The sequence below is a fragment of the Astatotilapia calliptera genome, chromosome 5, assembly GCF_964374335.1.
Source record: "Astatotilapia calliptera chromosome 5, fAstCal68.1, whole genome shotgun sequence".
Taxonomy (NCBI): domain Eukaryota; kingdom Metazoa; phylum Chordata; class Actinopteri; order Cichliformes; family Cichlidae; genus Astatotilapia; species Astatotilapia calliptera.
Window position 1 is genome coordinate 23,228,157 of NC_137426.1, and position 16,322 is coordinate 23,244,478.

The following is a 16,322-nucleotide window of genomic DNA, read 5'->3' on the forward strand; positions in this document are numbered from 1 at the left end:
ACAAGTATAAAAAATTGCAATAAAAGAGCTATATGCAACAACAGGAGCATATAAAAACATTTTCTTGACTGTTATGGCAGCAGACCACATCAGGACATCGGGACTTATTTTGTGCAAAAATATCGACAAGTCGATGAACATCATTTACAGATATATTGGGTAAATGCCCAAGACATCTACAGAAATGTAAATCGCCAATGCAAAGATTCCAACACTACGCATTCGCCTATGTATCATATCAGTCCTACCAGTTATTGTGTAATGGGCTGGGGGTCTGCACTATTGTCTGTTTTACATTTGTAAACATTTACATTTAAAAACAATATTTTTACATTGTTTAAGTCATTTTGGAATTGCACTGACTAAAATTAATAATTTAAAAACCTTTTCTGACTTCATGAAGACGTCTGACTTGTTCTCGACATTCGAATGGATGCTTTTATTTTGGAAGGAGAACTGGATTCGGCTTACAAAAGAGATTTCAACTTCCGGAAAGAATTGTGTTTCTCGTCGGTAAATAATTCACCTTCCTGGTTTGAAGGCTACCCTGCCAGGTAACTTTTCTGCTTTAAATGAACTTGTCATAAAGAATCTTGGGACAGTAAAGCTTCTAAATAATACTTCAGACTGATGAATTCGTAAATACTTTTATTATTAAGTTAATTCTCTGAAAATTGTCCCCTCCTCAGCGACAGCTCGGCGCTAGCATAAAGGAAACGTTAGCAACCTGATATTATAGCACCTCAGACCAGCTCATTATAAGCGTTGTCGGAGAAGGTTACAATTAATGCTTTACTCTTTAAAAAGTGTAAGAAAGCGTACTGATACTGAGAATTTGTATCAAATCCTCTGTATTTTGGTGTTGTTTACATTTTGTTGTCCCTGTTTCGTCTGACGCTGTGCTAACGTTAATCAACATCCGTCTGGGAGCCTGGGCTAAACAGTAAAATGGTTAAATGTGTTATGTATGCAGTCAGTATTAGGGTTACATAAATCGTTATCCTGTCTGAAATAAGAATTGCCGTCGTGCTGTACTTGTCCGGAGACGTACAGCTAAACAAGTTTAGCTACTTCTTTTGTTTCCTTGTTGTTATTTTTTTGGTCAGTAACACAGGGGTTTCATGCGAAGCTCACATTAATGTCCTTTGTTTTCTTAGAAGTACTAGACGTATTAATTTCTTCGTGAGTGCTAATTATTGAGCTGTTGAAGCCCTATGAAATGACAAGTAGATGGGTTTATGGCATAGATGAGTTATTGAGAACCTCTTAAGAGGTTTCATTTAGAGTGAAAGTAGGAAATCAGCAGCATTTATCTGTAATAAAGTGATTTTTTTCTAACCAGTTTTGTTAAGCGGGGCTCATTTCCTGAAGCACAGGACATTTTGTTTATCAGAAGTGCAGAAATAACCGTTAAACTTTAATCAAAAAACAAGGCATCACAGACAGATTGCGTTCATTGTTCACTTTGTTTTTCTACAAAGGCTTATTCTCAGTTAGGCATAAACCTGAAGCAAGGCAATGCAGACTATTTATACTAAATGTTTTATAGTAATATAATATAGCAGCTTACTAATAGTGACACAGTAACATGGAAAGAGAAACTTCACTTACAAATGAGGTCAATTGAAGCAAATTGGACTGATGGCTTTATTTTACTGCAGGCACAAAAAAAAGAAAAGTGTTTAACATCAGCGTCAGCGTTCATAGGATATACCCTTCATTTGATAAATGTAAACTTAACATGTTACATTCAAATCCTGCTTATTTAAATATGTAGGTTAAAGTCAGTCACCTCTTTTCTCCTTACTGGCAGGCTCTGCTTTTGTGTTCTCAGTTACTTAAAGCTGATCCCCTTTCAGACCAGGTTTTAGGTGACATCCCTGGTCTAGAGCTCCATATTAGTTGACATACTTGTCAGGTTCTAAATACAAAACACAACATATCCTGATTTTCTTTGTTTAGTTCTTTTAAATATTCCGAATTCAAGTCGTGAACAAAGCAGTTCATTTTTATTTCTTCCGGTTGTGCTCTGGGTGCTTCGAAATGAGTCTTTTATCCTGTACAACAGAGATATCAGCCAATAATACTGTTGGCCTCTTGCCTCCACAGTTATCATCTCATAATTAATTCTAGCTCATTTGCATTGTGAGGCATTTTTGTCTGTAGATAACGTAATATCAGTCTTATCATAGATATTCGTTATTTAATTGTGGTTGTTTTTACTTTTCTTTTATTAGTTTATTATTTTTGTTGCAGTCTTTAGTTGTGTAGTTTTAATCACTGAGTGTTTCGAGGACTGAAGAGAACTGGAGTCAGACTACATGAAGGTGTTGACATACTTAGATTGTAAAGCTGATTGCAATTCTGGTGCCCCCCAGGAGGAAATTCAAGTATACCATCTGAAGCAGAATACATCGACTGTGAGTGGATCATCAGGCAGTCTCCCTATGTCAGGCCGAAACGGGTCTGCCAGTGATGCAGACTGCCGGATCTCTGAGGACTGCCAGGTCCCAGATGTTGAGCTGATGGAGCTGGGGCCATTGCTGGAAGAGGGAGGGGCGCGGCAGGGAGTATCCAAAAGTGTCCATTCTGAGGTAGGACTGTTTCAGAATAAGCAACAAAGAAAGAAGCTGTTATTTCTCTGTAACTTCAGTAGTGTCATAACCTCTTTAAAGGGAGCCGCAATGCTTGCTGATGAGGAAGAGGAGGATGATGAGGTGGGTGAGGTTCTGACCTTACCGCTACAGGCTCACCATGCTATGGAGAAGATGGAGGAGTTTGTACATAAGGTAAAACAAAAAAACCAAAATTGTCTTTTAATGCTTAAACAGAACTCGTTGAGGGAAAAAGACTAATGAATTGGCTTATTAAGAATATGTCAGTGTTCTTAATAAATCACAAGAAACTGTGTTCATTAAGTAAGTAGTCCACACAAGAGCAATGATGAGCACTTCTTTTTTTGTACTGAAAAATGTCTTTCATATCTAGGTCACAGTTCTGTAACAACACATTTACAGAGTTTTTTTTTTATTTTTTTTTTATAATATTGGTCTGTTTAATTTTGCCTTCAAACTCTCAGACATGTTTCCATATTTGGTTTTTGTTTTTTTGTTTTTAATTCATACACAATCTTTAACATGCTGAATATAACTCCTGTATTGTTTTTCATTTTTCTGTGTGTTTTATTTGAAGACCCTCACAATAAACTCAGAATTTATGCCTCTCTGAGCAAAAGTTATTCTTGTTTCTCAGGTCTGGGAGGGGCGCTGGAGAGTAATCCCTTTTCATGTCCTGCCAGAGTGGCTGAAGGACAATGATTACCTCCTGCACGGACATCGACCACCCATGCCATCCTTCCGGGCCTGTTTCGGAAGCATCTTCAGAATTCACACTGAAACAGGAAACATCTGGACTCACCTGTTAGGTGAGCGTTACAAACTGATTAGCAGCAGATAAAAATTTTCGTTATGGTCAAAAATATTTTCATCTGAGTCATTCTGCATATTTCCCGCCTGTTTTGTCGTTCTCAGGGCTGATCTTATTCCTATGTCTGGGCACATTAACCATGCTGCGGCCCAACATGTATTTTATGGCCCCACTGCAAGAGAAGGTTGTGTTTGGGATGTTCTTCCTGGGTGCTGTGCTTTGCCTCAGCTTCTCCTGGCTTTTTCATACGGTCTACTGCCACTCTGAGAAAGTGTCTCGCACATTCTCCAAGTAAGGCCTCACACTGTCAAATGGTGCTTTGCACATCATGAACGATTAATTTCTGTCAGACTAAATAAAATTTCATTTGTTTATGGAGGCTGTTAAAGTTCAGTCGCATCTTCAAATCACACATGCAACTCGTACTTGTCGCCTTGAGTGTTGTGTAATATTGATTAAATATTTATAACGCTATGCTAAATCCTCTATAGTTTTTGTTTAATCATCAAGTGACTTTAGTATTTATTTTAAAACATGTTTCTGTTTGGATGTTTAACTGATATATATATACACACACACACACACACACACACACACACACACACATATATATTACTGTAAGAACAGGGGGAGCTAGTTATTTGATGCCAACCCTTTTTGTCCATGTTCCAAGGGTCATTTAACAAGAACCTGACCCCAGAGTTTGTCAGTGCTTTTATTGATCTGTGGTTAAAGATGCAGAGTATTTATTATGGCAGACTTGAAGCATCACTATACTTAATATACCCACAGCTCATGTTTACATGGCAGTTATCATATTTCAACAATATGTTTTGAATAGACCTGGAAACAAAGTTCTGTTGTTTTCCTTTTTCAGAAACATGAAAAAGTTTTTAGTTTTTGCTTCTTCTAGATTATGGGTGTTGCAGCTTAAGGCCTGGGGCCCAGAATCAGCCTGCAAAAGACCCCAATCTAGCCCACCTGATGGCTTTGAAAAATGTGAAGCACAGAATGCATTTTAGACTTTTAACTGTATTTTCACAGGTTTTACATCCTTTCCTACTGATAAAGACCTCCACTATATCCATTCATACTACACCAAAGTAACTAAGTAATAGATAAACAATTAAATGACAGAAAGTTCCTGTTTTTTCACTGTCTACTAACAAAATGTATGATTTTGTTTGAGGGTTTGTTTGGGGATTTTTTGTTTTTTGTTTTTTTACATTGGGTTCACCGTAAAAGGAAAAAAAGAGGACATTCTCTCAGTTAACAAAAATTATCTGTTTTATTATTGCAGGACAGTCTGCACAGTGAGCTAACAGAACTTTTTCTGTAATTTTACAGATTTATTTGTTACAATTTAAGACCAAAGCATCATTTCGTTCTCATCTAGAAAAACTTAGAGGCATTTCTGAACTTGCACTTTTTTTTAATATTAAAATATTTCAAAACTTTCTAAACCGACAGAAAGAGGAGTGAAACTGGTGCGTTCCACTTAAGATCAAAGTGGGCTGTATGTGGTCGGCAGTGTAAAATGAGTTTGATATTTCTGTTGTAGGTCTTCTATACAAACACTCATTTTCTCTCCTCAGGCTTGACTACTCGGGGATCGCCCTCCTAATCATGGGCTCCTTCGTGCCCTGGCTGTACTACTCATTCTATTGTTCCCCTCAGCCTCGCCTTATCTACCTCACCATTGTATGTATCCTCGGCATTGCCGCCATCATTGTCGCCCAGTGGGACCGATTCTCTACACCTCGGCACAGACCTACAAGAGCAGGTGGGCGCCAGTAAAAGAACATACACACTGTTTACACTTGCAGCAGTTTGTTTTGGTTGCAGTTTTATCACACCTCCATTTATTCCTCTTCTGAGCAGTGGGGATATTTTCAGGAAACTAATAACACGTAACTGCAATCCATGTTTCTAGGCGTCTTCATGGGTCTCGGACTAAGTGGCATTGTTCCCACCATGCACTTCACCATTGAGGAGGGCTTTGTTAAGGCAACCACAGTCGGCCAGATGGGTTGGTTCTACCTGATGGGGGCCATGTATATCACTGGCGCTGGTCTGTACGCAGCCAGGATCCCTGAACGCTTTTTCCCTGGCAAGTGCGACATCTGGGTAAGTTTTTCCTCCCTCAAACATGCACGCAGTCAGTAGTGGTCTGAGCAAGTTCAAAGCTCAGTATTTACAGTCTATTGTAGGTTTAGAAGGGAGTGAGTGACTAAAGGAACAGTTATACTCAGCAGTAGCCTCTGGATGTATCTTTGGTAGTTTGTTTAAATACCAAGCAAATGATAATAAATGCTGCTAATATGCACATCTTTCTTTCTGTCAGTTCCATTCTCATCAGATTTTTCATGTTCTGGTCGTGGCAGCAGCGTTCATCCATTTCTATGGCGTTTCCAACCTGCAGGAGTTCCGATACGGCCTCGAGGGAGGATGCACAGATGACTCTCTGCTCTGAGAGGCTTGACTGTGACTTAAACTTTTCTCTATAGCCCCCTCTTTCTCTCTCTCACACACACACACAAACACAAAATGCTGCTGGAATTCAAAACAGTCACTTATTCCTCCTTCTATACTTCTGATGTTTTTTAACATCTTGTTTGGGTTTTTTGTGATCTTTCTGCTTTGGCTCCTTTTTGCTTCAATAAAGTAGCATTAACTAGCCAATGTACCATGGTGGAAACAGGCGCTACTTGTTAATAAAATTGTTATTAAGCTTAAAATCTGCATTTTCAGCTAAGATAAAGGTGGGATTTTAGCCCAAAAAAAGTCATGTATTCCTGAAACTGCAGCTTACTAGTACCCCAGCCACTTTGTCATTTATCACCAATTTGTGCTGTAGAAGAAGGCACATACTGTAAACCATTCCTTTCCTATTTTCCATGGAAGCTAGTAGATGAATGTGCTGTCCAGCAAGAGTTTGGTGTAGAGCAACTGAAGACAGCTTAGCTGGTTGGGAGCATCTAGTTTTCGGCATGGTTGTCAGCACTTGTTTTTTGTTTTTGTTTGTCTGTTTTGGTGTGTGTACCGGCACATATTCATTTATCTGTTACATAAGCCCACTCAGCAATAAACCACAAGTTTATCTGAAAGCCCGGTCAAAGCTTAAGTGTTACGTTCTTGTGTGGTTTTAGGGTGACTTTGAACCATATGCCTGGAGGAGGAAAACTGCCTCTTGGCTAACTCCAGCTCATCCACAGCTCATTTGTTCATGTGGAGACTCCCTGCTCAGCAAACGGATAAATAATTTTTGAATAAAGCTTAGAGCTTAGGCCCCATAAATAAGAGCTACGCACAGTAAGTGTCTGAATAACACATGGATTAAAGCTAATCAGATCCACACAGGGTTGGATGTTTCTTTTCTGCTTCTGTTGCGTCGTTTAAATCAAGAAAAATCCCAAATGGATCATTTTCAAATCATTTAATGGCACAGAAAAGCCCTAAGAGTTTGTAGCTGCTGTATAAAAATAAATCAGCTTAGTTCAGGTTAAACTAAGATGCTTGAAACATTGAGGTGACAAGAACTACCCAGTCATTATTTATCAGTCACCCAGCACTTCATGGATTAATTTCTAGAGTTAGTTCCTGGGCTACGCACAATGTACAGATATGGATTGGTTCAATTGCGTTTTTGTCAGAGGTTTTTCTTTTGTGCTAGATCTCAAATGAAATGAGAGGTATAAATATCAAATACACCTTAGCGTACATTATTAAATTAAAAAACTTAGAATCCATATGAGGAAACATGCTCTGTATAAAGTTTTAGTATTCCTGTGCCTTAGGCCAATGGAAATGTTTTTAAATAAAATGGCCTATCTTAAGAGTCAAGGGAGTATCAAGGATTTCCAGATGTTGATTTTTCTTGTTTTTCCTTGCCATATATATATATATATATATATATATATATATATATATATATATATATATATATATATAAAAATAACAATTTTTGTTTTTCTTCTTCTCCCAATCGAATCATTACTGGATTTGCATTACACTTACACTTCCATTGATAGGTTGTATGAACTTCAATTTAAGACTCCTTTTTCTAGATGAACTTATTCAAGCTTTATTACAAAGACTAAAACAATGTGTATTCTTGACTTTGTGTAATGTCCTGTGTAGAAAGTGATAAATCATACATTTCACAGAAATGTAAACCTAAATATTTATTAATGGTAATCTTGGAAAATTATTGTAATAAATTCTTTTCCACACGTGAAAATGTGGTGTCCAGTTTTCTCCAGTGTACATTTTAAAGGTTCAGGGACTACAAGCAGCTGATTACATTAACATACATTCAGCAGGTTCAGCATCAGTCACAGGAATGTATGACTTGAAAATTCAAATGACACATCACCAGTTTAAAAAATGAAGACAAACGCATTCATGGTCTACTTCTTCTCAGTTATGTCGAGAATATAATCTGTACCATGTTTCAGTGCTTTCCTTTGTGGTTTGATGTTTGTTCAAACATAATTTGATTGTATCATGTCGTCAGTGGTACAAATTAAATGTAAACTGCTGTGTTAGCAAAACTGCACTCCTGAACACACTTAATATTTTTAATTCACAAATGAAGCCTCAAACTTACTGAAGGTGATAAATGTTTAGCTATAAAGTATATGCAGTTTGACATGTTTTGTTTTTTTGGGGGGGGGGGGGTGCGGGTGCGATATTGTACTACGCAGGAGCCTAAAATATTAGTTCTTTTTCTCAGGTCAGCTGCATGTCAGCAGGGATACTTAGTAGACGTAATTTGTTTACTTTATAGTACTCCTACAAATATTTTATATGTAACCCTCTTTTTTATTTTATCCATCATTTGCTAGCTATAATTATACTGCAGCACTGACTCAAAGAAAAATACACCTGTAATAACAGAATATTATTTTTGTGTTCTGATTGTATTTTTTAAACCCTGTGGCTTGACTAGTTCAGTTTCTTTTTACAATGTTAACATTTCATGACAATTTTAAACTGCATTTCAAAACACAAGTCAAAACTCCATTGGGATTCCTAAGGTAAATTTGAGAGCCAAAGGACTTTATCCTCATCTGATCTTATAAAATTTATTTCATAAGGATTGTCATTTGATTCAGCATATATAAGTGCATCTTATCCCATAGTTTTTTTTTTAAAGTTATAGTACTAAGTACTACATAAGATCTACAAAAGTACTACATGAGATGGTAATAATGTGGTAACAAAAAGCATTCATGTTAAGGAGCAGCATGAAACTGCATGTACATCATCGTGACTTAGCTAAAAATAGGCAATATTGCAAAGAGAATTCGAATCATTTGAAGATATTGATCATTAGCTGTGATATTATACACCAGAGAAATGATTGCAGAAAGAGAAGGTGGAGGTGGTTGAAGTCAGTGTCTATTGAGGTTCAGTGTTAAGGTATTCGTAAAGTAGCTCCATCTCAGTCTGTTTGTCCTACCACAGGGCAACACACATGGTGAGAGGGATTTCAGGCAATTGAATTATTTATACAGGAAATTACCTCTGACGGCTCACTTGCAAGATCGCGGCCCACACATTGGAAACAAGGTTATTATAGTTAACTAAAATAAAAACTAAGTGAAATGATTTGGGGAACTTTTGGGGAAAACTAACTTGGGCAAGCAGATACTTGTTAATTTATTATGATAACTGATGAGGCTTTATTATAATACCTGTACTGATTTTCCTAATATTCAATACTCAAGTAGGCTCTGGTATACATATGAAGGAGTATCATTTTGAAAATAAAGTCAAAATGTGGAGATTACAGTTTTTGTTTTAAGACAAACTGCCACGGCTGTTATACCCTCTACAAAATGCCTTGTGTAGATGGGATAGTGAAATCTTACTTCGGATTCGGTTTTAGTTACAAGGAAATTGTGGCGGTAAGTATAAAGAAACTGAAGAGAGAAAGCAGAAAGCTGCATCTGGTGGCCGGATTTATAGAAAATGAAATGGCTGGCAATGGTCAGATGCAAGGATAGCCATAATCCACCCGCTTTGGACTCGATGATCACGTCCTGTATGTTGTAACACAGGACACGATAAGACAACTGATCATTTTGTTTCACTAACTCATCTACACGTTTTGTAGAGGGCATAGGAGCCGTGGCAGCTGTTTGGCTTAAAATGACAAATGGAATCTCTACAGTTCGTGTTTGTTTGTTTGCTATTTCGAGTTTAATCTCAAAATCTTGACTTTAATATTTAAAATGGACACTATTTTTTAATGTGGTCCTAATACTTCTTCGTACGGAAAGTAACCTAAACTAAGCTGATTTTGTTTGTTTGTTTGTTTGTTTGGTTGGTTGGTTGGTTAGGTAAACAGTGAAGAAAAAAACAACATAAAATAAAATCTAACTGGGAACCAAGTCACAGCTCCGTGTTTCAACACGGGAGCATTTACTGGTTGGCACACAGAGACCCAGATTGTTTGCCTAGCTTGGGCTAGCTTGCTTGTCTCATGCAGTTTTGTTCAGAGCATCTTCTGCAGCATATAGGTACGCGTTATTTGACTTAATTTAAAATGCATGTGTCTAAAACATATGTCTCTGCTCTGTAGCTTTATGTCTGTCAGTGTCAGATCCGGAGTTAGCGCACATGAAGATACAGGTCATCCCGTTGGACTGCATTAGGTTAAAATTATCTTTTTAAATGTATTTTTTAAGCTGTGGTTTAGGAATATGTGTGACCTGTATTTGGAACGTAAAGAAAAATGAATTAGGATTAGGGACTTCCGCACGGCTCGTAATTCCGGTGCACCCTTTCTGTTCGTTCCCTCCCTTTATTCTTTTTTTTTGTTTGTTTGTTTAAGATCGCACTTTAGTTAACATCATCTCCTTAACCGTTACAGTTAACGGAGATCTCTTGGACCAGCCTGGTTTTCTTGGTGGAAGTCTCCCCTGAGCCTCTTTGTGCTCGTTCGTCCGAGTAAACCTGCTCTTCTTTGGGGATCGACATGGATCAGGAATCGAAAGAAAGCACGGACCGATCCAGCCTGGTTTCTGATGACGGCAAAAACAGCAAGTCTGTGCTGTGTCAACGCTGCGGGTCCAAGGTGCTCTGCCCCGGTACGGCCGTGTTAGCGGAGAAGGAGGTATGGCGCATGCATTCAGTCTCTTTTGACATTGATCGTTTTAATATCAGTGAGTTCCTGTGTGCTTCAAAGGATAATAACGCCAAACCAAAGTGCTGCTGAAACAAACCAATCAGAGGCAGATATGCACTCACTGGTCATTTTATTAGGTACAACTTGCTAGGACCAGGTTCGACCAGTTTTTGTCTTTAGGACTGCATTAATTCTTTGTGGCAGAGATTCAACAAGGTGGAAAAATTCCTCATGAGATTTGGGTCCATATTGACATGAAAACATCACACAGTTGCTGCAGATTTGTTGGCTGCAGATCCATGATGTGACTCCTGTTCCACCACATCCCAAAGGTGCTTTTTGGGAGATCCAATGACAGTGGAGATGATTTGAGTACAGCAAATTCATTTTTATGTTTAAGAAATCAGTTTGAGTTCATTTGAGCTGTTACATTGAGTGTTATCCTGCTGTAAGCCACAATCAGAAGATCGGTAGGTGTTGTGCGTTCAGATTCTCTTCTGCATTCTTATGCTCAGTTTAAACTTCAGCAGGTTGTCTGCTGCCAGGTACATGTGATTGGTTGATTAGCTATTTGTATTAATGAGCGATTGAACAGATGTACCTAATAAAAAATGACCAATGATTGTAAACACCAAAGTCATTACGGTACTGTAGTTCTTGCTAATTTTAGACCTGTTTCCAAGCTTCCGTTTCTGTCAAAATTTTTAGAAAGGATTGTATTTGAGCAGCTACAAACCTTTCTAAATAGTCATAATATTTTTGAGAAGTTCCAGTCGGGCTTCAAAACCCACCACAGCACAGAAACTGCCCTCCTAAAAATACTTAATGATATTTTATTAATCACTGACTCAGGAGACCCAGCTGTGCTCCTGCTCCTAGACTTAACTGCAGCCTTTGATACTGTTGACCACATCATTCTGAACTCCCGTTTGGAGCAATGTGGTATCAAAGGTATCCCCTTGGAATGGTTTAGGCCGTACCTCTCCGAGAGGACTTTTTCCGTGAGCCTTGATGATTTTATTTCTTCTCCAGCTCCTTTTACTTGTGGTGTCCCGCAGGGTTCCGTATTAGGCCCAATTCTTTTTTTCAATCTACATGTTGCCCATAGGCCTAATCTTTAGGAAGCATAACATTTGCTTTCACTCATATGCCGACGACACCCAGATTTATCTTCGGTTTAATAGAAACACCTCCACGCCCATGGAATCGCTAGTCAAATGTCTTGACGAAGTTAAAACCTGGATAGCCTCAAATTTTCTTACCTTCAATGAGGATAAAACTGAGGTAATTATTTTTGGACCGAGCTGTTATTTCAATGCCCCAGATCTGGACTTATGCAACCTAACATGTGCTGTTAAAACGCATGTAAAAACCCTGGGGGTTTTCTTGGATAGCAAACTTACATTTGAGAAACAAATTAATTCAGTTGTCCAGCGGTCCTTTTTTAAATTAAGGCTCCTATCCAAAGTGAGATCTTTTTTTATCTTTTAGAAATTTGGAACGAGCAATTCATGCGTTTGTTTTATCTCAACTGGATTACTGCAATTCACTATATGTGGGTGTCAGTCAGTCCAGCTTGGCCCGGCTCCAACTTGTACAGAATGCTGCAGCTCGCCTTTTGACTCGTGTGAAGAAACACCAACATATTACTCCGGTGCTTGCTTCCCTTCATTGGCTTCCAGTGCGTTTTAGAATTAAATTCAAAATCTTACTTTTGACTTATAAAGTGCTAATTGGCCAGGCACCAGACTATTTGTCTGACCTATTGCAGCTTTATACGCCCTCTAGAGCCCTTCGATCAAGCGATCACCTGCTCCTTACCTTACATAAGTCTAGGATGGTTCATAGAGGAGATCGGGTATTTGCGGTTGTGGCACCGAAAATGTGGAATGATCTACCTCTCCACATTATAAAGGCCCCAACTGTTACTTTTTAAATCGCATCTTAAAACATATTTTTTTACTCTGACTTTCGAAACTGCATGAGAGTTACCAATTCTTTTATCTTAATTTTCCTTTAATTTTCTTACCTGTCGTTGTTGTCAATGTCATTGTTTACCTGTTACTCTGTACAGCACTTTGGTCAGCTCCCTGTTGTTATTAAACGTGCTTTATAAATAAATAAATTAATGAAATTACTGATTCTTCAGGGTGCTTTTCAGTAAATATACTGCAGGTGCTGCTACTGAATTAAGAAAGGAAACAGATGTATTCTTTAGGCCTTAGTTACTAAAGACAGACTTGGCTCTGCAGATGTGTGAGCAAAAGGCACATGGATATTTAGGATATGCTGACTCTTTGAAGAGCAGAATACAACTGCAGGTGCTGGAGGTTTTTATTAAAAAATGTTCATACTCGGCTAATTCTATGCAAAGAAAAACATCCTATTTACGCTGAAATGCAAAGTAGAAAATCAGGGATTTAACTCTGTTTCTTCAAGATGAGCTGTATTTGTGCTCAACAGATGAGAGAAACTTAAATCTGAGCTGGAGGCTGACACAAACCCCTTCATGCTTACCCTGTTTCACTCCTAATTTTGTGCTGTTTCACAAGTTTTTTTGTTTTGTTTTTTAAATCATCTGTTCCTGTGTTTTCTGCCACCAGCTGTTCCTGCCATCCATGCGGAAAAAGAGTGGCCTCAGCAGCACAGAGGCCTCAGTGGACGGTGACACACTGACTGCCCACTGGTTCGTGGATGACATGTACACTTTTGAGAATGTAGGCTTCACTAACGACGTGGGGAGGATCAAGTACCTCATCTGTGCAGACTGCGAGATTGGACCAATCGGCTGGCACTGTTTGGATGACAAGAAAAGTTTCTACATTGCTTTGGACAGGGTGAACCACGCATAGTTTGAGTGCATATGTAAGTGAGTGCACGAGAACTTGAAAATCATGTGTTGGCAGGCAGAGCATCGGTTCATGGATTTACTCCCAGAGGTGACCCCAACTTCATCCACCACACATGCTTACAGATACTGGTGTGTATGTCTTTAACGGTGACAGGACTGTGTTGTGTTCATTCTCATGTTTCATGTTGACAAGTTTCACCATCTTGTTCTAATAAAAAAGGTTTTTAGGAAATTGATGTTGAATGCAGTCTTTTGCAGCTTCCTCCTGAAAGAAAATTTGGTTTCATCCTTTATTTTAGCATATTCTTTTATAATCAGTTAAAAGATGCCAGTTGAACACTGAAACATTATGGAGCACAAAAATGCAGGTAATCACTCAGTTTATCCTATGACAGTCCTGGGAAAAGTACACTGATGATTCAGTAGCTTGTAGAAGCACCTTTAGCAGCAACAACTTTAAGGAATCTTTTTCGGTCTGACTTTGTCAGTGTCTCACATCGAGGAATTTTGTCCCAATCTTCTTTATAGTGTTAATTCAGTTCATTGTGGTTTACAGGCATTCATTCATGCACAGCTCTCACAGTTCCCATCACAGCATTTAATCAGGTTGAGTTCTGGACTGACTGGACAATCGCAATACCTTGATTCTTTTCTTTTCTTTTTCAGCCATTCTGCTGTAAATTTGCTGTTGTGCTATTGCTCATTGTCGTGTTGCCCCAGTGTCGGCCAAGCTTGAGAATACTTTGGTATACAAAGGAGTTCATGGTCGACTACAAGATGCCTGAGTCCTGTGGTTACAAATCAAGCCCAAATCATGATCCTTCCACCACCATGTCTAACAGTTGATATGAGCTACTTGTGCTGATAGGCTGTGCTTTTGTTTTCTCCAGATGTGGTGCTGGTCATTATGGTCAAATATCTCCACTTTGGTCTTGTCTGTCTAAAGGACATTGTTCACAAATTCTTATGATTTGCTCAGATGAAACTTTGCGAACCTAAGCTGTGCTGCCATGTTTTTGTAGAGAGAATAGGCTCTCACATGGAAGGCCTTTCAAACAAGCCACACTTGCTCAGGCTTTTTCTAATTGTACTATCATGAACCTTAACATTTAACATGATAACTGAGGCCTGTAATGTCTGAGATGTAGCTTTTGGAATTTTAGTTTCTCAGTCTTGACTGAATGCTCCAGAATAGCAAACTGCCAAAACTTCTGCTTTTAAATAAGTGCACACACATTTATTTGGCAGCACCTGACAAATATTTACTCTCTTAATACATCTGGAAACTGTAAGAGTGTACTTTGCTTTTCATAAGTCAACACAAAGTGCTGCAAATACATTTTTTCCATCACATGACTGCATGTAGGTTTTAGTGTATTTCACAGTTTTGGACTTCTGGTCCCAAAAACAAGTAAAACTGGAAATGCTAAGTTACTTGCCATCTGAAATTCAGTTTTGTACATTATTCATTTAAATCCACAAACGAGGTGTTAATATGTGAGCAAGTCTGCATTATCGATATGGTGTTGGAAGCATTTATTACATTTGCATCCAGTCTGATCCTCCTTGCAAAGCAAAGTTTTAAGTTGTAGATTTTATAGTTCTGAATATAATTTTGTTCAACCCAACTGTCTCCAGTTTCTCTGTAATAATTTATGTTCTGTGGTTCACGCTATGAGAGGTCTACTGTTCATCACTAAGGGTCCTGATTTTATAGCTGCCAGCACATTTTCTTTGTGATGTGGTTCCAGATGCTCACACCTAGTAAGATGAGTCCCACCATGTGAGTTTCAGGGGTGGTATTAGTTGAAATAGCTTGTGTGGTGGATGTGGGTTTGTGAAGAATGAAAAGATTTGTGTTCTGAAGACTACCGCTGTATAAATTATGTATTACTATGTCATTATGAGTTCAAAGGTACCAGAATGACGTAAAGTTCTTCACTTGCTTGGGACAGAAGGGAAGAAAATATCCAGTGCTAACAGCAGTTTTTATTAAGAGTGAGCATACATTAAAAAACACCTGCCAGTTTACCGTCCAACAGGAAGTTTAGGCGAAACAGAAAACAGGGACATTCAAATCAGCTCTATACAGTGCTGAGAAAAACAGTATTTGCCTGCTTCCTGAGTTCTTATTCTTTTTTGCGTATTTGTCACACATGTTTCAGATCATCAAACAAATTTTAATATGAGAGAAAAATAACCGAAATAAAGGCAAAGTCCAGTTTTTAAAATATTTTATTCATTAAGGGGGAAAAGCTATTCAAACATGCCTGGTCCTGTGTGGAAAAGGAACTGCCCCTCTTGTTAAATCATGAATTAACAGTTAATAACCACAATTTTTAAAAAACAGTTCATTTTCACTAGCCTCACCCATGCCTGACTACTCCCTGAAATCGCTTAAATAGAACCTGTCTGACAGAGTGAAGTAGGCTAAATTATCTCAAACAGCAACGAATCATTCCACGATCTAAAGAAGCAACTGAGAAACTAAGTCAGTGACATCTCAGTCTGGAAAGGGTTATAAAGCAATTTCCTAAGGCTTTGGAACTCCAGTGAACTACAATGAAAGCCATTATCCACAAACAGAAGAAAACTTGGGACACTGTTGAACCTTTCCAGGGGTGACCGGCCTACCAAAATTACTCCAAGAGCGCATTAATGACTTCTCCAGGAAGTCACAAGAGAACCCAGAACAACATTTAAAGAACCGCAGGCTTCACTTCCCTCAGCTTTGGTCAGAGTTCATGATTCAACAATAAGAAAGAGACTGGTCAAAAATGGCATCCTCCATTTTTTTTTTTTCCTTTTTCAAACACTGCTGAAAATAAACAGGACAAAGTCTTGTCTCATATTTGCCAAAATACCAAGACTTTTGGGATAATATTCTGTGGACTGATGGTTTGAGTCCTG

General features: G+C 38.4%; 2 protein-coding genes across 3 annotated transcripts; both read left to right on the forward strand.

The window, feature by feature from the left end:
• Nucleotides 1-417: 417 nt before the first annotated feature.
• Nucleotides 418-6,533, forward strand: adipor1a (adiponectin receptor 1a). The gene is made up of 8 exons (XM_026168257.2): nt 418-554; nt 2,379-2,594; nt 2,676-2,789; nt 3,253-3,424; nt 3,531-3,717; nt 5,022-5,209; nt 5,360-5,553; nt 5,771-6,533. The coding sequence occupies exons 2-8, from the start codon at nt 2,448-2,450 to the stop codon at nt 5,897-5,899; spliced, it is 1,131 nt and encodes a 376-aa protein (XP_026024042.1). The 5' UTR covers nt 418-554; nt 2,379-2,447; the 3' UTR covers nt 5,900-6,533.
• A 3,278-nt stretch (nt 6,534-9,811) lies between these two features.
• rabif (RAB interacting factor) lies at nt 9,812-13,644 on the forward strand. Of its 2 annotated transcripts, none has more exons than XM_026168278.2 (3): nt 9,812-9,953; nt 10,307-10,549; nt 13,165-13,644. In XM_026168278.2, exons 2-3 carry the CDS (start codon nt 10,412-10,414, stop codon nt 13,411-13,413), a joined length of 387 nt encoding a protein of 128 aa, XP_026024063.1. In that variant the 5' UTR covers nt 9,812-9,953; nt 10,307-10,411; the 3' UTR covers nt 13,414-13,644. The 2 variants fall into 2 exon arrangements, with proteins under 2 accessions (XP_026024063.1, XP_026024064.1); XM_026168279.2 differs by having other exon boundaries at nt 9,866-10,088.
• Nucleotides 13,645-16,322: the final 2,678 nt, after the last annotated feature.